At 39.7% G+C, this 25,771-nt stretch overlaps 1 protein-coding gene across 9 annotated transcripts in view; it reads right to left on the reverse strand.

Moving 5' to 3' along the window:
• The window catches only part of ARHGEF6 (Rac/Cdc42 guanine nucleotide exchange factor 6), a gene marked incomplete at its 5' end in the record, with an annotated part of 118,338 nt that overhangs the window by 18,312 nt on the left and 74,255 nt on the right, over window positions 1–25,771 (reverse strand). For all 9 annotated transcript variants that reach the window (XM_082680730.1, XM_082680728.1, XM_082680726.1 and 6 more), the window contains 5 exons: window positions 605–751; window positions 2,727–2,786; window positions 5,408–5,546; window positions 23,240–23,362; window positions 24,873–24,968. In XM_082680730.1, coding sequence (XP_082536856.1) covers window positions 605–751; window positions 2,727–2,786; window positions 5,408–5,546; window positions 23,240–23,362; window positions 24,873–24,968 — 565 coding nt within the window. The remainder of the gene's footprint in view (window positions 1–604; window positions 752–2,726; window positions 2,787–5,407; window positions 5,547–23,239; window positions 23,363–24,872; window positions 24,969–25,771) is intronic.

A 25,771-nucleotide genomic window follows, 5' to 3' on the forward strand; every position in this document is an offset into this window, starting at 1 on the left:
TGTTTCTCTACTACTCAGGCCTCACATGGTTTCCTGCTGAGTCCAGCTGAAATATCCTTGGCTGACATCCGAGGTTCTTCACAACCTGCCTCTCTTGAACCCAATGAATTTGCTCTTTCACTCTGCCCAGGATGCTTCCTCTGCTCCTAATAAACTGGCTGGCTCAGTGCGCTGAAGAAAAAAGGCCACATCCCTGCTCTCTCCTGAGATAAGAATGACCTCTCCCTTACAAAATCTTCCCCCTCTCTCTTCACGGCCCCCTCCTCAAGTCCTATCTGCATACAGTCTTTTCTTGGTCTCTCCCTTCTCTGAACTTCTGTGGAATCTATTGTAGGGATGGCATGATATGGCATTGACTATTTTGGTTTGTTTTCTAGCTGCAGCTTGGGTTTTAATCTGTCTCTAATGAGTTCTTTGAAGGCAGAGATCATGGCTGTTCTTTTCTCTTAACTGCTCCCACAGCACCAAGCAGAGGGCTGGGCAAAGAACAGGTGCTCAGTTTCTGATGCGAAAAGTCTGAGCATTTGACCTTGATGGAAGAAGAAATAAAGGAAGAAATATATAAAAGACGGAAGAAAGGGTGTTGAGATTTGAAACCTCTTACCTCACATGTTCCATACTGCACCATTACTTGCGACATAAAGATCACATTTCCCAAGGTTTTAATATCCTCCCCTTCCCATGCCTGAATAGGTTCCGAAAGTATCTGCAACTCCAGCTGTTTTCTCTTTCTGAGGTCTTGGCACTGCCCCTACAGAACCAAAGCAGAACATACTGAAATAGGAATTCTTCTGAAACAGACCTAAAACAAGGCTAAAGTAAGAAGCGGCTCTTGACTATCAGATTTCCGCTGAGTCCCTATTCTCACCACGAGTCCCATCACCTGGTCCGTTCCGGACAGACGGAAAGATTCACTACCTTAAATCTCTAGCCTTCAGCCCCTAAACATTTTGTAAGGAGGAGCCATTTCTCATTTTGCAAAACATCAAGATAAAGTGGTAGAAGGAAGGGGGTTGCCTCTCCCTCCCCACAAGGAGTAAGGGAAGACAAGTAGCAGAATCACATCAAACAGGACCAGTAGGTTCAGATCTGCTGCTCGGCGTCCCTGCTCGCTCCAGCTCCTCTCCATCTTGCCTACCTTTGCATAAATCGTGCTTTGTTACAAAGCAATTTTATTTTTCTAACTCAGTTTCCAACCAAGTGACATCTTACTTTACAAAATGACTCCAAGAGTTATCGAAAAAGAGAAAATTAAACTCCTTCTGCCGCAGTGAATCAAACTGATCTTATAATGAAACACAGGCACTGCCCTATACTTTGTTTGGGGACCAGTAGTAGATTGCTATGAAAAAGTACTAAGCTAATTTTTATCCCTAAAAGGATTGGAAAAAGGGATACAACTGAATTTCACAAATACAAACTGAAAATACAAGCCAAGAAATAACACGTGGGGTATGACTACTATATATTTGTACACAGTATATACTATATACATATATATCTCACTGCTTCAGAAAATGTGAAGTTATCTTAAAATAATTTAACAGTATTCACTCCAAACTGAGTATGAAAATAAGCATATGGTTAGTTATGTTCCTGCTTCCAAATGACTATCATAGTGTTTTGGGGCATGTTTTCTATAAAAGCTCTGCTGCCCCTTTCAGGTAAATGGAAACTTGAGGAAATAAATTCATTGTACACATATTTTTGAGGCCTAGAATGGGAATAAGTATACTATAACCGTCAAAGCAAGTTTTACAACATGTAAAATGATTAGAATGAAATATCATTTTTCAAATGAGACATTTTATACTCAATTTACATAGGAAAAAAGAGAAGGGATACAAATAATTATAAATGTCATGGGTTTCAGTGGGCTGTTCCATTAGGTTGAACCATGTCAAACTGCCAATATTCCACCATTTTTTACCTACAACAGCAGTTTTAACCTGATACCTTACACTCTGGTCTTCAACTTGCTGTTTAACTGTGGGCACGTCAGGTACAGATCTTTTGACAGCAATAAAAACGAGGTGATGGTGAATGTTGCATAACAACCTTACAGCAAGAATCAATAACTAAACGTTGATCCCCATCACTTGGAGTACTACAGAAATGTCTAAAATTAAGCTCAACTTAATCAATCACCCCAAATAACCTTTTCTTTCCTCCTAAAATGCCACCAAGCAGTTTTACCTCAGTGGGTTCAAGAGGACACTAAGCCATTGTGCTCGAGATTCAAGATAAAAGGTAACTTTGATAGCACTCTATATACAGCAATTGTATTTTAGTCGGGTTTCTTTTTCCTTCTAGATTTGATGAAGGATTTCTTTTTCATATGCAAAGAATAGACTCACACCTTTCGGCATAAGTAGACGAATCCGGTATTGATGCCGATCAGTGAAGGACGAGTTGCACAGACATAAGGTGAGTAACACGGGGGTAAAGACAAAGAGACAAAAGGAAACCCCCCACCTACACAGCCATGCTTAATGTGGCAGAGACTTCAAATGAGTGCTTTACACCCTCAGCCTGGCAACCTTTCACAGGTAAGCATGATGTTTGGAAGACAACAGTAAATGAAACAATCACTGTGATACGGTCACTAGAGCTTATTGTTTCCACTCTAGAGACCTTTGCAGAAGGAAAGAAACATTACACACAAGTCACGCTTTTAGGAACAAAGCATACAAAATGGAGAGTTATAATTTTAGAGCGTCACCTACCATGAGAGTTTTGAATGCTAGGATGGCTTTCAGAATATCCTGGTGATCGGGATGCGTGTCCTATTAAAGGAATACATTTTAAAACAATATTAAAGGAGAACAGAGCAGTGATTGCAGGGCTTAGGGGTGGGAGGAGGGTGTGGCTGCAAAGGGATCCAAAGAAGACATTTTGAGGGATGATGGAATTGTTCTGTATCAAGACAGTAGTGGTGGTAACTCGAATCTATACACATGTTAAAAGTCATAGACCTGTACCCCAAAAGAAAAAAGTCAGTTTTACCGTATGCTAACTTGAAGATTAAAAAATAAAACAGCATTTGAGCATTTGGAATCTCAGCACCTCTAATGATTAGGTGATGAAGAAATTAAGATGGCTGGGAACACATTATATATTTGGTAACAACATACTAGGTACAGTTATCGAGGCAAGAGTTCCCATTTGCCTTTTTGCTGTTATACCGTGGATAATTAATAATAATTATGTGGGGGGGCATCATTAGGTCATGTTGTTAGTAAATGACAAGAGGTAGGGAATTGTAGAAACAGAGTGGTGGTTAGAGAGAACTCAATCCAATCTCATTTCCTACACCGCCTCCATCTTCTTTCAGCAGACTCAACATGGCAGACGGGAAAAAATTCCAGGTCTCATACCATGTGCTCCTTCTTAAGCAAGCTGATTATATTTGGTCTGCAATTCCACGGTACTCACAACCCTGAAAAGTGGACAGGTTCAAAATGGCTTTGAGGGATCCACATCTGCATAACTGTTTATGAAGGGAAAGTAGGGCTCCTTGCGGGAGATGTCCAGCTAACCTCTGGAATTCAGCAGCAGTAAAAGGAAGACAAAATCTGCTGTTTGATCAGCTTTGGGTGATAAAATACAGAGCTGAGTGGACTAAGGGTCTGACCCAAGCCAAGAGCAGCACTGCTTCTGAAAAGAAAGGTTGTACTCCTTTATAAATGTATCCTTCTGCAAATCGGCTGATCGTTGAGAAGTTCAAGTTCCACTCTGCCATGAGCCAGCAGCCATACTCAGTGATCAGAAAGCTGGATAAAGTGTCTCACCAGATGGTGAACCTGTTCTCAGGATACGTATTATCTGATGGTGGGAAATGAAAGGCAGCCAAAGGCAGGTGACCACCAGCACCAGCGGAGGAGGAGAGGAAACGGGCTCTGAGACAAAAAGGGCCAGGACAGAGGATGCAAGCAGTGGGAGCACCTGGGATTTTATTTCCTCAAATGAAGTGTCTGTTTGCACTTCAGCACTGAGCAGTTCCAGAAACTGGGGCCACGCGTTTCTGGATTTTTGTGATAAACAAGGAGGGGCAAACCACAAACGGTTCGGTGAACAGGTTTAGCTTTTGGAAAGCCATCCAGAGGTCAACACCTTCCTGCAACCTTTCTCTTTAAAGATAATCAAACCCTTTCAAACCTCAAAACCTTTCCCCAGACACAGGAAGAACAAGTAGGGTAAACGCAGCTTCCCCCCTCGGGCCCTCCTCACCCATCCCCATCCCCCATGCTCCATCACACAAGAGCGGCTCGAGAAGCTACCCCTGCTGACGGGCTTCTAATAAAGAGGATTTGGGCTCTTGAGGCAACAATATTCAATCCTCAGGCCTCAGTGCAAATCTGAATATTTAGAAAAGGTGATAGCTATGCTACAGCTGTTGCAAGTACACTGTGCATTTTTAAACAAAAAATGTGAGGGGGCTTTGATGGAGATGTATGGCTGCGTAAACAGAGAAACTGAGACTGGACCCATTCATTCATCTTTAAAGAAACACCAGAATCTTCCATTGTAATCCAGAGTCATGAAGCTGAATGACCACAGTGCTCTAGGGATAAACATTCCTGTCTATAATGAAAAATGTTCTGTACGTTTTCTGATGCTGTTCTGCTTTGTTTAGCTCCCACAAGAAAGCTGGTTCATATATCAGAGCAACAGAAGGTTTCTTGGTGGAAGATTTCTCTGTAGAACCACCATCTACAGATGAGAGGGCAGAAGTAAACCTAAGTCAACCAGTGAGCAGAGACTTGAGGAAGCAACAGGACCGGGGCTGGGAGAAGAGAGGGGAGGGAGAATGATCACGAATATTTAATAGTAAAGTATGGGTATCTTTCAGTTATTAGATGAATAAGTCCTGGGGATCTAATGTACAGCATGGTGACTATAGTCGATAATACTGTATTGTATACTTCAAAGTTGCTTAAAGAAAAGAAAAGAAAAGAAAAGATCTTGAAAGTTCTCACTAAAAAAAAAAGGTAGGTATGTGAGGTGATGGATGTGTTAATTAACGTGATTGTGGTCATGGTTTTACAATGTATGTATATTAAATCATCACATTGTACACCTTTAAAAAATCACGTTGTACAACCTAAATATATACAATTTTTATTGGCCAATCATACCTCAATAAAGCTGGAAAAAATAAGTAAAAATAAGTTAAAAAAAATCTTCAGAGGGGAAAAAAAAAAAAAGAATGTCCCATTCTTATTTTGCTGCATAAAGAGGAAAACTAAAAGCCCGGGAAGAGGGAAGACTGGATCAAGTAAATTTTGAAACCCGGGTTTTTTCTGAACTCCTCAGTAAGGCTAGTTTGGAGGCGGTACTGGCTGCTTCCTCCAGAGCAGAGGCTCATCCTTTGTACAGGAGCTTAAAATAGCTCGCCTTCCCTTACCTCCATATGCCGTTCCAACTCTTGCAAGAGAGTAACATACTTTTCCAGTCGCATGAAAGGTTTGCTGAGACTTGTTGTTAAAATGAGGATACCTGGGCTAGATGCACCTTGATTTTCCATAAATCGTTCCAGATCATCACTGGCAAAAGAACGAATATAGTTTTGTTACTGCTTAATATTCCATGTAAAGAGTTACCAACTGAACATAATTTTCCTGTATTTCACAGCATAGAAAACCAAATAAATTTTGGATCACCAGCACAAATGCTGTCCGACGCACTTCAACTCAATTCAATCAGCATGGCGCACAGCACTGGGCTACAGCGGTGAACCAGGCACTTATGATCCCTGGCTTTATTTTCTCATCCAACAATTATTTATTGAGCACCTACTAAGTGACAGGCTCTGTTCTCTGTTGGGAATACAGCCGTGAAGAAAACCAAAACCCCTGCCCTTAAGAAGCCTGCACCCAGAGGCATGGGGCATACAATCTATCATACGACCTCAACGTCAGGTTTGAAAAAATCTTTTCTTAGTCACTGCAAACATTCTAGTTATTGGCTGATGAGATGCCAAGGGGAGTAACTCACCAAGAGCTCCCTATCACTGGGACACCCACTTGTAATGAGCGAGAATCAAGTCCTAAATCCAGATAGCAGCATGTTTGCATGTCTAATCACTTAGCCTAGGATCTGAAAACAGTGCAGCAGCCTACCCAAATAACTCGGCTTTAAAAAAAAAGAAAAGACTGTAGGGAATTCCCTGGTGGGCCAGTGGTTGGGACTCTGCACTCTCACTGCCGTGGGCCCGGGTTCAATCCCCGGTAGGGGAACTAAGATCTCACAAGCCGCGAGGTGTGGCCAAAAAAAAAAAAAAAAAAAAAAGACTGTATTAATATCTTAGGAACCATGTTGTGCAAATGTCTAAGTCTAAGCCTGGGTTTTCTCTGCCCTTCAGCACCCTCTGGACTGTCTCCTTTCCACCAATAGGATACTGAGTCCTGGGGCTGCAAGATCATTTTAGTTTATATCTCTGCAACATAGAATTAAAGAAGGAAACCTGCCTTATCTCTTGACCCCTCTCCCTCCCTGCTCACCCACGCATATCTAATCCGTCACAAACCTTCTTGTGCCTGTTTATTCCTTTCCATTCCCACTGCCACTGACTCAGCTCAGGCCTTCATCTCTCTGGTCTAGTTCACTGCAATAGTCCAATGGACCCCCCAGCTTCCAGGATTTCCGGCTTGTGAAGCACCCTGCAAACCACCACTTAACTCCTGTTGCCTTCCTACTCAGGAACCTCCAATTGCCTGCGAGATCAAGTCTTAACTTTTTGGATTCCCACTGGCCCCACCAATCTTCTCATCCCTCTCCAAGAGGAACCCTCTACTACCAAATGATCTACTTATTCTCCTAGAACACATCTTTGACAGCGGTTCCCAACTGTGGCATGTTGCAAAAAGTTGTGTTGTGTTCAAAGAAACTTGCTATCAGTGAAAACCTACTAGGGGGTTTGGGGGTGTGGTGGGTTGCAGGTTACCCCTATTATAGATACTCTCCCTCTTCTTGGCTTTTGCAAGCAGGAGAGAAAAAGACATCGTTTCAGCTGTTACACAGCAACCTTGAGTCACGCAGAATCACAGGGATGTCACGGAAGATAGATCTCACCTGAGTGGTCACATCTAACCATCAAGCCTACCTGTTTTATCAGTTTTTGCAGTCTTGCTCCAGCCAAGGGGAGGGAAGTGCCCTGGACTTGAAATCATAAAACAGATTCAGTGACCCTGATCAGTTACCAACCTCAGCTGACTCATTTGTAAAGCAGAGATAAAACCTACTTCCTACTAAAATTGTGAACCTTAAATATTGGGGTTTATAAGACTAAAATCTTTCATGCTAAGATCTCTGCATACATTTGTTCTTGTTTAATATTCACAACAACATTCCAACACAGGTGTTATCTTCATTTTACAGACGAGAAACATGAGACTCAGAAAGGGTGAGTGAAAGCAAGTAAATAGCTACATTAAGGTTCATACCCAGGTCTGCTGGAAATCACTACTGTCTGATGCTCGATGTGGAACACAGCAGTGGCATGGACCATCCCTGAGGTCTAAACCATGAAAAAAAGGAGGGTGGGAGCTGAGCTGACTTGAATAATGCAGGGAGAACTTCTAGAAGAAATAGTGTTTTGGACCTAGAGATTATCATACTAAGTGAAGTAAGTCAGACAGAGAAAGACAAATATCATATGATATCACTTATATGTGGAATCTGAAATATGATAGAAATGAACTTATTTACAAAACAGAAACAGACTCACAGACATAGAAAACAAACTTATGGTTACCAAAGGGGAAAGGGGGTGGGGAAGGGATAAATTAAGAGTTTGGGATTAACAGATACACACTACGATATATAAAATAGATAAACAACAAGGTCCTACTATATAGCACAGGGAACTATATTCAATATCCTGTAATAAATCATAATGGAAAAGAATATGAAAAAGAATATATATATGTATAACTGAATTACTTTGCTGTATACCTGAAACTAACACATTGTAAATCAAGTAGATTTCAATAAAAATTTTTAAAAAAGAAATAGTGCTTAATGCAAGCGACTAGGGAAACACAGGTTAACCTGCCTGTGGGTCAGATTTGGCTTAGACTAAAAAATGATCATCACATATAAAATATAATTAGGAAAATAACTCGAAGTTGGAGAGAGCATTTGAGTATGTAATTTTGAGAAAATCACTTTCCTAATTTCTTTTCAATTTGGTAAACAAGTCTTATTTTTTCCTTTCCATGAGTAAATAACTACCTGCATCCTCAACGTTCTACTCTAATTGATACAAGGGTTACAACAATTAAAAGCAAATGCTAACGTGTACTTTATTACTTTCCATGCAGCATTCTAACTTCTACTTTCCATGCAGCATTCTAACTTCTAGGCTTGTTAAATATTACAAAAGAATTTAAAAATTTTTTTCAATATAACGTGAGATCACTATCTCAGAATAAAACACTGGCTATTAGGGAAAAAGTAACATTAGACTAGTGCAACAAAAGAACAAAACTGCCTTATAAAGCCACTGCCCATTATGATAAATAGATCCTCAAAGACACATTTTACTTAGCCAAATAAATTTAATGCACAAATTAATATCATACACAAATATAACATGCAAATATATGTCAGTATACCAAAACACAATCTGTCTTTCAAATGCAGCTTTTATGTTTTATACAGCCTGCTTGAAGTGCTTTTCAAGTTTAACAGGTTCTGTATATGTGATGTGATACCACAGAAGCAGTTTTCAATGTATGAATGTTGTTTGAAACTCAACATACCCTTAGAGAATGCATGGTGGATGGGGCTCTGGTATATTCTAGGTTGGGCTGGAAAACTGAAGAAAAGTGTCATACATTATAATAACACTACAGGGCTTAACCATCTCATATAACAGTGTTTCTGTAGAATCTTTGCATAGATTTCCACTTTGAACGATGGTAACTCTAACTAGAGCAGCTAGAAAAGGACCAGATTTTCCCCTCTTTTCGCCTCACTCTCTCGCCACCAGCCTTTCATGGGAATCACCGTGGTCTGGAATGGGGAGGTGAGGCACGAGGAACTGGGAGGCTGGGCGTGGCCAGTGGAAAATCCCCGGGATGCCGCTCACACTGGGTTGGGTGGATCTCACTTAGCCCTTTTTTCACTGATCCAGTCCCAGAGACTAGGCTGCCTGCTTCCTCCCCACCACTTTTTGTTTGTGGTCAGTCTCACTTGCTCCCTTCCCTGGTTCCTCAAAGACAGAACAGAATCTAGCCTCAGAATTTTTCCTATGTGCTTCGTCCCGGAAGCAAGTACACAGCTCTGAGTTTTTCTCAAAGTCTTCATTGCTGACAACAGTGGTAAACAGAGAGTGAATAAAACTAACAAGAGGAAAAGAACACGTGGTGTTTGTGGTAGTCGCCGCAATAGAGCCGGAAGTGAGGTCCAGATCTGCCTCGGTGCTAACTCTCTCCTCCTCTCCCCGCTCTGTCTTTTCACGCCGCCGGGTTCCTCTCCCTTGTGAAAAGGATGGATGCCACAACGAAGCACGGGAGAGAAGTGGGTATTTTTGTAAGGGTGAAGTTTCTCCCAGGAAGAAATAAGAGCCACAATAGCAAGCCAGAAGGGGAGAGAGAGGGGAAATCCCAAAAGACCTCACCCAGGGCCGAGCAAAAGACTGGGGCAGTCATTCAAATATATGTAAATATGGGGAACAAACATATCAAGATTGGGGTCTGCTTATGTCTCCAAATTCAGATAATGCATCACTGCACTTTTCACAAGGCACCAACACACAGTCATACAATTTTCAGGCTGCGTCTGGTCTCACTGTCAATCGTCACAAGCATTTCTAGTATGATACTGCTACCTGCCGGCCGAAATGAAGAAGTTCACCTAACTGGCTTGCTCTGACTCAGAGATTTTCCCGCCTCTAAGCGTCTACAGCTTTAGCAGAAATCCACCAATGTCCCTATTTCAGCTGAAACCTTCATATAAAACAGGATTTTAATCTGAATTTTCTGAGAATTTCACTCAAGTATGCTTTGCCTCTAGTATGTCAGCATAAATTACGACAAGATGCCTAGAAAATAGCTGAGATTATATTAGAAGCACCTCTGAGGATAACCCCAAGTATTTTAATTTAATTTTCATTCCTTACATGTAAATAAACCACTAAGGTAAAAATTCAGTTCTATGGGACTCCAGTGAGTCTTCCATCATTTCAAGGGATATTATAAAATTCTCCAAAAAAATCACTAATCATATATAAAATAGATAAACAACAAGGACCTACTGTATAGCACAGGGAACTATATTCAGTATCTTGTAATAACTTATAATGGAAAAGAATCTGAAAAAGAATATATATATATATACATAGATATATGTACACTGAATCACTTTGCTGTACACCTGAAACATTGTAAATAACTATACTTCAATTTAAAAAAATCACTAACCAAAATCAAGCAAACAGGGTATAATAATTTCCCCCCAAAGGTGAGAATCTTTCAATTAACTGTGCAACAAACTTTAAATCATAATGTTTGAAGGAATCTCTACTGTTATTTATACTTTAAACTCCTAACATGGGTGAATGCAGAGTCAGTAGTATTTTAGTACATAGAATTACAACAGAAAATTCTCTAAACACTACAAGTCTGCCATCTGAGGTACACCCTTTCTTTCTGGTATTTATCCAGAATTGCTGTTCTCAGATCAGAAGAAAAAGAATACATGCTCATATAAATGGCAAGCTAACATGATGGGATCTCTTTTCATTGGCATTAAGAAATTTACCCTTATCCACACAGGATGTTTACGTAGCCATCACAGGAAAAATGCCTCTGAACCATATTTTTCTTTATTGAAGATAAGTAGTGAAGTATGAAAACATTCCTGGAAATAATAAAAACCAATTCAGGACTGAGGTTCCCTCGGGGCAGGGAGGGAGGAGCAGGAAATATTGGAAAGTATACACAGGACTCCAATTGCAGCTACAATTTGATTCTTAAGCTGAATGGTGGGTACGTGGGTGTACTTTATTTTATCTCTGTTCTTTGTATGCTTGAAATATTGCATAATTTTTTTTCTAAAAAACAACGAGAAGCTGGTAGAAGACGAATAAAGCAGACATGGGAGGTGGCAGCAAGTACCTTGTGCTATATGCCGGGTACTTGGTGTACATTATTGCATTGAATCCTCACACCAGCCCTGCAAGGTAGGTGATTTTATCCTCATTTTACAAGTGAGGAAACTAAGGCTTAAAGATTAAGTGAATCCCCCTGGGTAACACAGCTTCTAAGTGGCAGAACTGTAAACTGAGACAATACAAAAGTGGGAAAAAGTTTTTAGGCTGACATCAAGGAGAGGCATGAAGGGGACGGTGGCATGAGATGCTATGTGGACCCATCCCCCGGGGAAACAAGCAGAGCTACTGGAACCTATAAAAACAACCATTTAAAGTCTCTAGCAAGTGTTCCAATGACATCTGGTAAATGAAGAAAACATTTATTCAAGAAAATATTCTAAAACTCAGTAAGAACAGGGAGAGCTTGGTATTTGAGCCATGACCTGCTCTCTCCCTTTCTCCCTCCTCCCTCCTCCTGGCTCAGTTTGCCAGAAGCCACTCCAGGCAAGTGTGGACAAGAGAGGGCTCCCTCTGCCCTCAACTCCCAACCCAAGGACACAATATCTCACTAGCGTATCTCAACTGCTTCAGCTCTGAGTTGAAGATGCTGAATGCCTAGTGAGTGTGGCTGAGAGGTTGGACGGAGAGGGAGGACGCAGGCTGAAAATACTGGCACCAAATTACCCTCACCCCAGCTCGCTTGCAGGGTAGAGGTTCTGTGCTGGGAAAGGTCAACAGAGAAGAACAGAGGCTACTGCCCTGCCCAGCACCCAGAGCAGTGGCTCAAAGATTTTGCCCAGGGGAAAGGCAGACAGACTATAGGAACAGTGAGCTTTCCTCAAAGGAATTGGTTCTAGTTGAAAAACAGTGTGGGGAAATTCAAGCCTAAGGTCTCTTGCAAAAGCAATGAAGATTTTGGTGGTAAGCAAATGAGAGAAGGCTGGTCCTCTTAATTAAGAACAACAAGCTACACAAGAGGCCAGCTAGGTCAGTAGAGAGAACCAGCAAATTTCAAAGACTGGTCTCAAAAAACTACCCCTAGAATAAAGAGCCCAGAAATAAACCCACAGGCCTACGGTCAATTAATCATTGACAAAGGAGGCAAGAATATACAATGGAGAAAAGACAGTCTCTTCTATAAGTGGTGTTGGTTAAGCTGGACAGCCGCACGTAAATCAATGAAGTCAGAACACTCCCTCACACCCTACAGAAAAATAAACTCAAAATGGCTTAAAGACTTAAATGTAAGACAGGACATCATAAAACTCCTAGAAGAGAACATAGGCAAAACATTCTCTGACATAAATTGTACTAATGTTTCCTGAGGTCAGTCTCCCAAGGCAATAGAAATAAAAGCAAAAATAAACAAATGGGACCTAATCAAACTTTAACCTTTTGCACAGCAAAGGAAACCATCAACAAAATGAAAAGACAACCTACAGACTGGGAGAAAATATTTGCAAACAATGTGACTGACAAGGGCTTAATTTCCAAAATATACAAACAGCTCATACAACTCAATATCAAAAAAACAAACAACCCAATCCAAAAATGGCCAGAAGACCTAAGTAGACACTTCTCCGAAGAAGACATACAGATGGCCAACAGGCACATGGAAAGATGCTCAACATCACTAATTATTAGAGAAATGCAAATCAAAACTACAATGAGGTATCACTTCACACAAACAGTAAATAAGAATGTTAATATAACAAATGCTATAAATATATCCTCACTCTCCTTTCTTCTCTCAGTTTCATTAATAGAAAATTAATAATAACGATGGCGGGTTTCCCTGGTGGTGCAGTGGTTGTGAATCAGCCTGCCAATGCAGGGGACATGGGTTTGAGCCCTGGTCCAGGAGGATCCCACGTGCCACGGAGCAACTAAGCCCGTGCGCCACAACTACTGAGTCCGCACTCTAGAGCCCGTGAGCCACAACTACTGAACCCGCGAGCCACAACTACTGAAGCCCGCGCGCCTAGAGCCTGTGCTCCGCAGCAAGAGAAACCACCTCAATGAGAAGCCTGCGCACCACAACAGAGTAGCCCCTGCTCTCAGCAACTAGAGAAAACCCACGTGCAGCAGCAAAGACCCAATGCAGCCAAAAATTAAATAAATGAATAAATAAATAAATTTAAAATAATAATAATGATGGCAATGTATTATTGGGTTCATAACATATAGACATAACGTGTATAACAACAGTAGCACAAAAAGGAAAGTGGAAATAGAGGTATACTAGGAGTAACATTTTTATATCTCACTAGAATTAAGTTACTGTAAACATGAAGCAGATTCAGACAAGATATATATATGGAAAGCCTCAAAGCAAACACTAAAAACATAATTCATGGGGGTGGGAGCAGGGATTGACTGGAATGGGCATAAGGGATCTTCTGTGACAGAAATGTTCTTAAGTTGGATTGTGGTGATGGTTGCACAACCCTATACATTTATTAAAGGTAAGTTAAACAAATTGCTTAAAAAGTAAAATAAAATAAAATAATTCAAAAACCCATAAAAGGACATTGGGTTTCAGCTCTGACATCCAAAGAGCTTAGAAATTATTATTACCATCCTCGCAACAAGAAAAACACTGAAAAAACTGAAAATCAATTACTTTTCTTAGATCCACTGAGAATTGAGATCACAGGGAAAACCACCACCCCCAAATCTAGAAAGACAGGCAAACACAAAGAATTAGAACTGAGATCAACTTCCCTGAGGAGAAGCCACTGGAGCCAGTAACTGGTAGGACCACTCAAATGGAAACTGTGATGAACTGCAAGAGTCTGAGCGCGGACTAGCTTGACAATTAAAAACTCCCAGGGGGCTTCCCTGGTGGCGCAGCGGTTGAGAGTCTGCCTGCTGATGCAGGGGACACGGGTTCGTGCCCCCATCCGGGAAGATCCCACATGCCGCGGAGTGGCTGGGTCCGTGAACCATGGCCGCTGAGCCTGTGCGTCCGGAGCCTGTGCTCCGCAACGGGAGAGGCCACAACAGTGAGAGGTCCGCGTACCGGAAAAAAAAAAAAAAAAAAAGCATCTGCCTGCCAATGCAGGGGACATGGGTTCAATCCCTGGTCCCGGAAGATCCCACATGCCGCAGAGCAACTAAGCCTGTGTGCCGCAACTACTGAGCCCACATGCCACAACTACTGATGCCTGCGTGCCTAGAGCCCGTGCTGTGCAACAAGAGAAGCCACCACAATGAGAAGCCCACGCACCACAATGAAGAGTAGCCTCCGCTTGCCACAACTAGAGAAAGCAATGAAGACCCAACGCAGCCAAAAATTAATTAATTTAAAAACAAAAAAACAAAAAAACCTCCCAACAAAGAAAAGCCCAGGACCAGATGGCTTCACTGGTGAATTCTATAAAACATTTAAAAATGAATTAACACTAGGGACTTCCCTGGTGGTCCAGTGGTTAAAACTCCACGCTTACACCACAGGGGGTGTGGGTTTGATCCCTGGTCAGGGAACTAAGATCCCACGTGCCCCATGGCACGGCCAAAAAATAAATAAATAAATTTTTTTTAAAAAAATGAATTAACACCAATCCTCCTCAAACTCTTCCAAAATAATTAAAGAGATAGAAACACTTTCAAACTCATTTTATGAGACCAGCATTACCCTGATACAAGAGCCAGAGAAAGACACCACAAGAAAAGAAAACTATAGGCCAATATCCTGATGAATATAGATGCCAAAGTCCTCAACAAAATACTAGCAAACCAAATGTAATAGCACACTGAAGGCATCATACACCATGACCAGTGGGAAATATACCTAGGATGCAAGGATGATTTGACATACAAAAATCAATCAATGTGATACATCACACTCAAAGGGAAAAAGATAAAAATCATATGATCATCTCAATAGATGCAGAAAAAGCATCTGACAAAAATCCAACATCCTTTCATGATAAAAACAAAAATGCTCAACTAATTAAGAATAGAAGGAAATTGCCTCAACATAAGAAGGCAATATATGAAAGCACATCATACTCAATGGTGAAAAACAGAGCTTTTTCCTCTAAGATCAGGAACAAGGCACAGATGCCCACTTTGGTCACTTCTATTCAACACAGTACTGGATGTCCTAGCCAGATAGGCAAGAAAGAAAAATAAAAGGCATCCAAACGGGAAAGGAAGAAGTAAAATGATCTCTGTTCACAGATGACATGATTTTATATGTAGAAAACCCTAAAGACTCCACAAAAAAACTGGTAAAACTAATAAACGAATTCAGTAAATTTGCAGGATCCAAAATTAACATACAGAAATCAGTTGCATTTCTATACATTAACAATGAACTATCCAAAAAAATACAGAAAGAAAGAAAGAAGGAAAGAAATCTCATTTATTGATACAATAGCATCCAAAGAATAAAATACTTAGTACTAAACTTAACCAAGGAGACCAAAGACTTGTACACTGAAAATTACAAAACATTGATGAAAAAAATTAAAGAAGGAACAAACAAGTGTAAAGACATCCCATGTTCACAGATCAGAAGAGTTTATACTGTTAAAAATGTCCAGACGTCAAAAGTGATCTACAGATTCAATGCAATCCCTATAAATCCTCAATGGCATTTTTTTTTTTACAGAAACAGAAAAAAACAATCCCAGAATTCATATGGAACCAAAATGAACCCCAAATAACAAAGTTGGAGGTTTCACACTTCCTTATTCCAAAACATATTACAAATCTACAGTAATTAAAACAGTATGGTTGGCACAAAGAAAGACACTAGATCAACGGAACAAATTAGAAAGCCTAGAAATAAATCTATGTATATATGTTTAATTGATCTTTGACAACGGTGCCAAGAATATATAATGAGAAAAAAACAGTCTTCAACAAATGGTACTGGGAAAACTGAATATGCACATGCAAAAAAAAAAAAAAGAAGAAACTGGAACCTTACCTCACACCACACACAAAAATCAACTCAAAATGGATTCAAGACTTAAACATAAAACCTGAAGCTCTAAAATTCCTGGAAGTAAACAGGAGAAATGCTTCCAAACATTGGTCTTGGCAATGATTTCTTGAATATGATACCAAGAGCACAGTTAACAAAATGAAAAATAGGCAGGTGGAACTACATCAAACTAAAAGGATTTTTCACAGCAAAGGAAACAATCAGCAAAGTGAAAAGGCAACCTATGAAAAGGAAAAAATGTTTACAAATCATATATTTGATAAGGGTCTAATCTCCAAAAAAAATAAGGAACTCCTACAACTCAATAGTAAAGATACTAATAACCTAACTTAGAAGTGGGCAAAGTAACAAACACATGAAAGGATGCTCAACATCACTAATCATAAGAGAAATGCAAATCAAAAGCACAATGAGGTATCACCTCACACCAGTCAGAATGGCCATCATCAAAAAATCTACAAACAATAAATGCTGGAGAGGGTGTGGAGAAAAGGGAACACTCTTGCACTGTTGGTGGGAATGTAAATTGGTACAGCCACTATGGAGAACAGTATGGAGGTTCCTTAAAAAACTACAAATAGAACTACCATACGACCCAGCAATCCCACTACTGGGCATATACCCCGAGAAAACCATAATTCAAAAAGAGTCATGTACCAAAATGTTCATTGCAGCTCTATTTACAATAGCCAGGACATGGAAGCAACCTAAGTGTCCACTGACAGATGAATGGATAAAGAAGATGTGGCACATATATACAATGGAATATTACTCAGCCATAAAGAGAAACAAAATTGAGTTATTTGTAGTGAGGTGGATGGACCTAGAGCCTGTCATACAGAGTGAAGTAAGTCAGAAAGAGAAAAACAAATACCATATGCTAACACATATATACGGAATCTAAAAAAAGAAAAAAAATGGTCATGAAGAACCTAGGGGCAGGGCAGGAATAAAGATGCAGACCTACTAGAGAATGGGCTTGAGGACATGGGGAGGGGGAAGGGTAAGCTGAGACAAAGTGAGAGAGTGGCATGTACATATATACACTACCAAATGTAAAACAGATAGCTAGTGGGAAGCAGCTGCATAGCACAGGGAGATCACCTTGGTGCTTTGTGACCACCTAGAGGGGTGGGATAGGGAGGGTGGGAGGGAGGGAGACATAAGAGGGAAGAGATACGGGGATATATGTGTATGTATAGCTGATTCACTTTGTTATAAAGCAGAAACTAACACACCATTGATAAGCAATTATACTTCAATAAAGATGTTAAAAAAAAAGAAGAGGGCTTCCCTGGTGGCGCAGTGGTTGGGAGTCCGCCTGCCGATGCAGGGGACACGGGTTCGTGCCCTGCTCCGGGAGGATCCCACATGCCGCAGAGCAGCTGGGCCCATGAGCCATGGCTGCTGAGCCTGCGCGTCCAGAGCCTGTCCTCTGCAGCAGGAGAGGCCACAGCAGTGAGAGGCCCACGTACCACACACACACACACACACACAAAAAAAAAGTGGGCAAAGGACTTGAATAGACATTTTTCCTAAGAAGACATACAAATGATACATGAAAAGATGCTCAACAACACTAATCATCAGGGAAGTGCAAATCAAAACCACAATGATATTTTATAATAACTATAAAAGAAGTATAACCTTTAAAAATTGTGAATCACTATATTGTACACCTGTAACTTATATAATATTGTACAGAAACTATACTTCAATTAAATATTACATTGGAATTTGTTTGAGGAAAAGAGATACATGACCCCTACTACATGAGACTGTATACATTTAAGTAGAGAAGTGTAATAGTTACTGTAAACACACACACACACACACACACACACGCGCGCGCACACACACACACACACACACACACACATACAATGAGACATCCCCTCACATCTGATTAGGATGGCCATTATCCAAAAATAAATAAATAAATAAAGACAAATGTTGGCAAAGATGTGAAGAAGTTGGAACCTCTGTGCATTGTTGGTGGGAATGTAAATTGGTGCAGCCACAGTGGAAACAGTATGGAAGTTCCTCAAAACACTGAAAATAGAACTACCATTTAATCCAGCAATCCAACTTTTGGTTATTTACCTAAATAAACTGAAATCAAGGTCTCAAAGAGACATTTGCATTCCCACAGCCAAGTCGTGAAACAACATAAATGGCCATTGCTGAATGAATGGATAAAGAAATGTGGTATGCACATGCACACCTCTTTAAAGAGAAGGAAATCGTGTCATATGTGAAAACATGGATGAACTCTGAGGACATCATGCTATTTACCACAATAAAAATAGAAGGAAAAAAAGTGGAGGCAAAATGAAACTTCCTTAGGCAAATAAAAACTGAGGGAAACTGTCACCAGTAGACCTCCTATCAAATATTGTTAAAATAAGTATTTCAGAGAGAAGGAAACTTGGACCCACATGAAAAGGAAGAGTGTCAGAGAATAATAAATGCAGTTAAAATAAAATCTTTTTTCTTATTCTTAATAGATCTAATAGATACCTGTTCAAAGTAATAAAAGCAACAGTATATTGAGTGATTTTATGTTATGGATACATGAAATGAATGAGAACAATAAGAGATGAGGGGAAAAAATTTAGAATACTCTGTTATAAGGTACCTGCATTACCTGTGAAATGGTAAGTGTTATGTGAAAGTGCTGTTAGGTTAGTTGTAAATGGATATTACAAACTCTAGGGAAATCACTAAAATTTTTTCAGAAAAAGACAAAGAGAAGAAGAGAAAATGAAATCATATAAAATGTTTAACTAAAACCAGAGAATGCAGGACTTCCCTAGCAGTCCAGTGGTTAAGACTCCGTGCTTCCACTGCAGGGGGCAGAGGTTCAATCCCTGGTTGAGGAACTAAGATCCCACATGCCGGGTGTCACAGTCAAAATTAAAAATAATAATAATAATAAAACCACAGAAGGCAGTAAAAGGGGGGCAGTAAAGAAAGAACAAGGGAAATTAATAGAAAATGGTTACAAACATTTTAGATATTAATCCAACTATAACTATAGTCACTTTAAATATGAATGGTCCAAATATGTCAGTTAAAGGACAGAGATTCTCAAAGTGGATTAAAAAAGCAAGACTCAATTATATATTGTCTACAAGACACAGACGGATTATAAGCAAAGGTATGGAAAATGAAATATTAACAGCAATCAAAAGATAGCTGGATTAGCTATATTAATTTCAGAAAAAGCTGACATCAGAACATGGAAAACTATCAGGGATAAAGAGAGAGAATTACAGAAAGATACAAGGGCCATTTCTCCAACAAGACAAAGCAATCCTTAACATGAATGCACCTAACAACAGAACATCAAAACACATGAGGCAAAAAAAAAAAGTGATAGGACTTCCCTGGTGGTGCAGTGGTTAAGAATCCACCTGCCCACCAGTCCCCTCCACCAGGAAGCCTACACAAGCCCCTGAACCAACCTTATCCACTGGGGGCAGACACCAAGAACAATGGGAACTATGAACCTGTAGCCTGCGAAAAGGAGACCCCAAACACAGTAAATTAAGCAAAATGAGAAGACAGAGAAATACACAGCAGATGAAGGAGCAAGGTATAAACCCACCAGACCGAACAAATGAAGAGGAAATAGGCAGTCTACCTGAAAAAGAATTCAGAGTAATGACAGTAAAGATGATCCAAAATCTTGGAAATAGAATGGAGGAAATAAAAGAAACATTTAACAAGGACCTAGAAGAACTAAACAGCAAACAAACACTGATGAACAACACAATAAATGAAATTACAAATTATCTAGAAGAAATCAATAGCAGAATAAATAAGGCAGAAGAGCAGATAAGGGACCTGGAAGATAAAATAGTGGAAATAACTACCACAGAGCAGAACAAAGAAAAGAGAATGAAAAGAATTGAGGACAGTCTCAGAGACCTCTGGAACAACATTAAACGTACCAACATTCGAATTATAGGGGTCACAGAAGATGAAGAGAAAAAGAAAGGGTCTGAGAAAATATTTGAAGAGATTACAGTAGAAAACTTCCCTAACATGGGAAAGGAAATAATCAATTAAGTCCAGGAAGCACAGAGAGTCCCATACAGGATAAATCCAAGGAGAAACACGCCAAGACACATGTTAATCAAGCTATCAAAAAATAAATACAAAGAAAAAATATGAAAAGCAGCAAGAGAAAAGCAACCAATAACATACAAGGGAATCCCCATAAGGTTAACAGCTGATCTTTCAGCAGAAACTCTACAAGCCAGAAGGCAGTAGCAGGACATATTTAAAGTGATGAAAGGGAAAAATCTACAACCAAGATGACTCTACCCAGCAAGGATCTCATTCAGATTCGATGGAGAAATTAAAATCTTTACAGACAGGCAAAAGCTAAGAGAATTCAGAACCACCAAACCAGCTTTACAACAAATGCTAAAGGAACTTCTCTAGGCAGGAAACACAAGAAGAGGAAAAGACCTACAACAACAAACCCAAAACAATTAAGAAAATGGTAATAGGAACATACATATCGATAACTACCTAAAATGTAAATGGATTAAATGCTCCAATCAAAAGACATAGACTGGCTGAATGGATACAAAAGCAAGACCCGTACACATGCTGTGTACAAGAGACCCACTTCACATGTAGGGACAACCTAATATATTAACAACCACTGAGTTCTACACTTTAAAATGGTGGATTTATGGTATGTGAATCATATCTCAGTAATGAATCAAGTAACCCAATTTAACAATAGGCGAAGGATCTGAATAGACATTTCCCCAAATGAAGGTACACCAATTACCAATAAAGCACATGAAAGATGCTCAACATCATTAGTCATTAGGGAAATGCAAATCAATATCAAAATGAGATATCGTCACTTCATACCCTCTAGAACGGCTATAATCAAAAAGACTGATGATAACAAATGTTGGTGAGGATGTGGAGAAATGAAACCGCCATAAATTCCTAGTAGGAATATAAATTGGTGTAGCCACTTTGGAAAACATTCTCACAGTTCCTCTAAAAGTGAAACATAGAGTTACCGTATGACCCAGCAATTTCACTCCTACGTATCTACCCAAGAGAAATGAAAACATAGGTCTACGCAACGACTTGTACATGAATCTTCATAGTAGCACCATTGACAGTCCATATGTCCACAAACTGGTGAATGGAAGAACAATATGCGGTATCCATACAATGAAATATTTTTCATTGTATGTACGGCAATTTAAAAAAACAATGTACTGTTAAGTGCAACAACATGGATGAACCTTGAAAACATTATGCTGAGTGAAAGAAGCCAGACACAAAAGGCCATATGTTGTGTGATTCCACTTAAATGAAATGTTCAGAATAAGCAAATCCATAGTGACATAAAGTATTTTAGTGGTTGCCTTGGGCTGGCAATGGGGAGTGACAGCTAATGAGTATAGGTTTGTTTGGAGAATGATGAAAATCTTCTAAAATTGATTGTGGTGATGGTTGCACAACTCTGAATATACTAAAAATCATTTAACTGTACACTTTAAATGGGTGAATTGTATGGTATGTGAATTATATCTCAATAAAGTTACTATATTAAAAAAGAAACGGTAAAATTTTATTTCTTAAGCTGGGTGGTGGGTACATGGGTGCTCATTTTATGATAATTCTTTAAGTTTGCATTTAGATTAGTCACTTTGTAGGTGAAATACATGTGTTAATAAAAACATTTTTTTTAGAAGTCTGACAGACCTGGATTCTAATTCTGGCTCAACCACTTAACAGCTATGAGTACTTGGGCAGATTACTTAACCTTCTAATGTCTCATCTGCAAAGCAGAGATGATGGTAATAATAGTAACTCCCTCGTAGGCTTTTACATCATGTGCCTGGCACATTGTCAGTGTTATTTTTAGCTCTAAGCAGTTGAGCCACTTGCCTAAATAATCCAGAGTCATGGCTTCTCTTTCTTTAAACTCCAACTTCCATATTTGCTATGCCACAAGAGTTCACAACTTTCATCCGGGAAGTAAAATTCACCTTCAAGTAGGACCCACTGAATTCTACCTTCAAAATGCCCTTACATAACAGCTCTATAAAGTCAATCAAGCTCCTAATGAACCAGGACAAAGCCAAAGTTTCCATCACTTCTGAGGTTGTTGTCACCCACTGTTCCAGCCTGGGTCTGGGAGTACAAGTCAAATTAAGAGGAAGAATAATCTTTTCAGTCTTAAGCAGCCTCCAGAATCATGTCGGTTCTGAATCTAGTCTCCGAGTTCAGTCATAAGAGACTCTGTGTGTTGGTCTTCCTATTGTCCCACCTGGATTCCTAGCACATAGCTTCAAAGTCCAAACTGTGTCTTCAAGCCTATCCTACAGAATTCTGGCCCAGATGAATGTATCAGTGAATGTGTCAAGGGTGAGTCGTCAGAGTGTAAGGAAGGGTAGGAGAGATGTGAGCTTATCTGGGTCCCTTGTAAGGACTCTTAAAGGAGATACTGTGCTGCTGTTCTCCATGAATCTGAAACGATTTATATTCATGTATAATTGTCATCAGAGACCTTTGCTTAGAGTACCTGACACCCAGTTCACAGGGTTAGTTTCCTTCCACCTTTCCCTGCTGACACCTGCCTTTTAGCCATATTACTACTTGAGACTTCCTCTACCAGACAAAGGGAGAGTGAAAAAGAGATGAACCTAGGCAGCTTAGCTCTGCAGCAACTTGGATAAAACATTCACTGGGATGGGGAAGGCTAAACCATTGGCTCTGAATAGAATTTTACTTCAAGAAAGCCTTCCCTGACCCTTCGTTCACTCCACACTTTGATACCATGTTCAAAGTCTCACAGCTTCCTTTTAATTACCCTTTTCTAATACAACATGTTTACAACATTTAATTTCATGTCTATTTCTCTCAAGAGTCTATGCTCCATGAGGGAAGGGACCTTCTCTTCCTTGTTCACTACTGTATCCCCATCAACTACTATAGGACCTTGCACATAGTAGGTGCTCAATAAATTATTTGTTGCATGAATGGACAATAAATCCATATAACAATGAATCAATTTCTGGTATGATGAATGGGGATAATCAAGAGTTCAGTGGGAGATCTTGGATTTCCAAATGAGGTAGTCCTGGGAAAGGATATCATTGCAAAGCAGCTTTTTGGGGGAAATGTTAATGATTTACCTGTGCTGGGTGAGTACATTTACAGCTGAAGGATGATTTGCACAGTAAGCCAGATACACAGATTTAAAATGAGGCATGAGGTTCAGTAGACAGCCACCTACTTTGTGTTGGTTTTCTGGAAACCTGTAAGCAAAACAGGTGAAACACAGAATGTAAAATAGGAAACGGGATAAAGGAAGATGATTCCAATTAAACCTGGCAACACGCAAACCTTATGAATTCTTTTGCCAAAGTTAAAAAGAAACTTCTATATTATAACCATTTTATCTATGAAATGCGAGTTCTTGGCCACTGTTTTAAACTCTAGCCACCAAACATAGTTCCAATATATAGGGTCAGATACTTATTTGGAATTACTAGGGTTTTTTAAGATACTTATTCAAATTATAATATTCAAATTTAGCCGGGCACACGAAATATACTCTTGACTAATTTGCATGAAGTTCAAGTACAGACAAAACTAACTGAATCCAAAAATGGCACATCACAAAGGAGTATTATGTAGTCTTGGTGGCCTGGTGTTGCTAGGCGAGGTGACATCCAGATGTTTAGAATTACATGGCATCCATTTTAGTTTGCAGAAAAATCAAAAACACACAAGAAAGAAAAAAAATTACTCGGAATTCCACCATTCAGAGATATCTATTATAACAATGTTGGCATATTCCTTGGACTCTCTTCTACATGTTTCCATATAAAATGAAAAGCAAAGATTACAAATCTAAATAGTAATATGCTCTTCTCACTTAGTCACCATCTTTCCATACCAATAATATGGCTCCCACTGCATTTGCAGTGGTTCCTCAGGTCTCTTTACAGGGGGTTCTCACCAGCTTCGTCCCTGGACAACCACCCGTGTCTCATTAAGCTCAAGAAACAGGCAATTGCCCCAAATTCCCTATAGACGACGAAAGTCACCAATTCTCCGAGATCCACTACTTGGAAAACGAATCTTGCTCCAGAAACATATTGCCTGATGATCATCACAGTTCATTCTGCACTTCAACGAGCTAGCTAGCCATCAATGATGCGTTGTGGTTCACATAAAGATATTACTTGGGGCTTCCTTGGTGGCGCAGTGGTTGAGAGTCTGCCTGTCGATGCAGGGGACGTGGGTTCGCTCCCCGGTCTGGGAAGAGCCCAAATGCCACGGAGCGGCTGAGCCCGTGAGCCATGGCTGCTGAGCCTGCGCGTCCGGAGCCTGTGCTCCGCAACGGGAGAGGCCGCAACAGTGAGAGGCCAGCGTACCGCAAAAAAAAAAAAAAAAAAAAAAAAAAAATTACTTAGAAAAGTAATCTGCAATGTACAAAAGAAAAATATCTAATCGATGACAAAGGCATCATCCATGGTCGATTTAGACCTTATTTGTCAATATGATTTTTAAATAAAGTGAAAAATAACGGACCAGATGTAGAGTCCTGATAAGCAACTAGTGGGTTGACTCTGTGAGTACCACCACCTAGTAGATTTTCTCTGTACTGGGGCAATTTATCAAAGTTGGAATAAATGTATAAATGCATAATAACTGCATAAATATCAAGTGCCCCTATCTAAGACAACAGTTAAAAGAAAACAAAACACACCAAAAAACTCAATGTTGCCAGCTATCCTGGTGGCGACGTGCGACACTTACTTTGAACATTCTTCCAAGGCTTGGCAGAGCGTCTGTTGAAACGTGCATACTTCCTCGAAGTTTCCCAATAAAGATGTAAATTCCACAGTACTCAGACTGAAAAAAATATATATGTAGTTTCAGTGAAGAGAACTTGGGGATGACTCTAGTTATCTATCTCTAGTCTAGTTAGCTGATAGTTTGCCAGTAACTGGCAAATGGGAGAAGGGAAGCAATCCCTATATTTTAACTTTAGGTTTTTAATTGACACCAACTCTGTGATCTCAAGCAACTTTCTAAAGCTTCTTTCCTTGATTTCCCTTTTCCATAACAAGAATAATGATCCTAAAGAAAATGAGTGTTTGTAAGGGACATTTAGGTATTTTACAAAGCAAGGAGTAAATGAATAACAAGTGCTTAACATCTAAGCATCTACAGAGTACAGATTGGTGGTCGCCAAAGGGGGGGGAGGGGGGTGGAATGGGGGTCAAAAGGTTCAAGCTTCTAGTTATAAAATAAGTAAGTCATAGGGATGTAATGTACAGCGTAGTGACCATAGTTAATAATACTGTACTGCATAGTGGAAAGAGTCGCTGAGAGAGGAGATCTTAAAAGTTCTCATCACAAGAAAAAAATTTTTGTAACTGTGTGTGATGATGAATGTTAACTAGATTTATTGTGGTGATCATTTCACAATATATACAAATATAGAATCATTACACTGTACACCTGAAATTAATATAATGTTATATGTCAAATACATCTCAAAAAAATATCTAAGTATCTAAATGGGTAGAATACATCATAGCTGGGAATAAGTGTAAAAACTTTTGAATACTCTCCTCTAGAGGAGCTGGGAAGTTAATTGAAAGACATTACATGTGCTATTCATAAATCAACTAAAGGAAATCTTGAGCGGA

The sequence above is a fragment of the Grampus griseus genome (assembly GCF_964374135.1).
Source record: "Grampus griseus genome assembly, chromosome: X".
In the NCBI taxonomy this organism is placed as follows: Eukaryota; Metazoa; Chordata; class Mammalia; order Artiodactyla; family Delphinidae; genus Grampus; species Grampus griseus.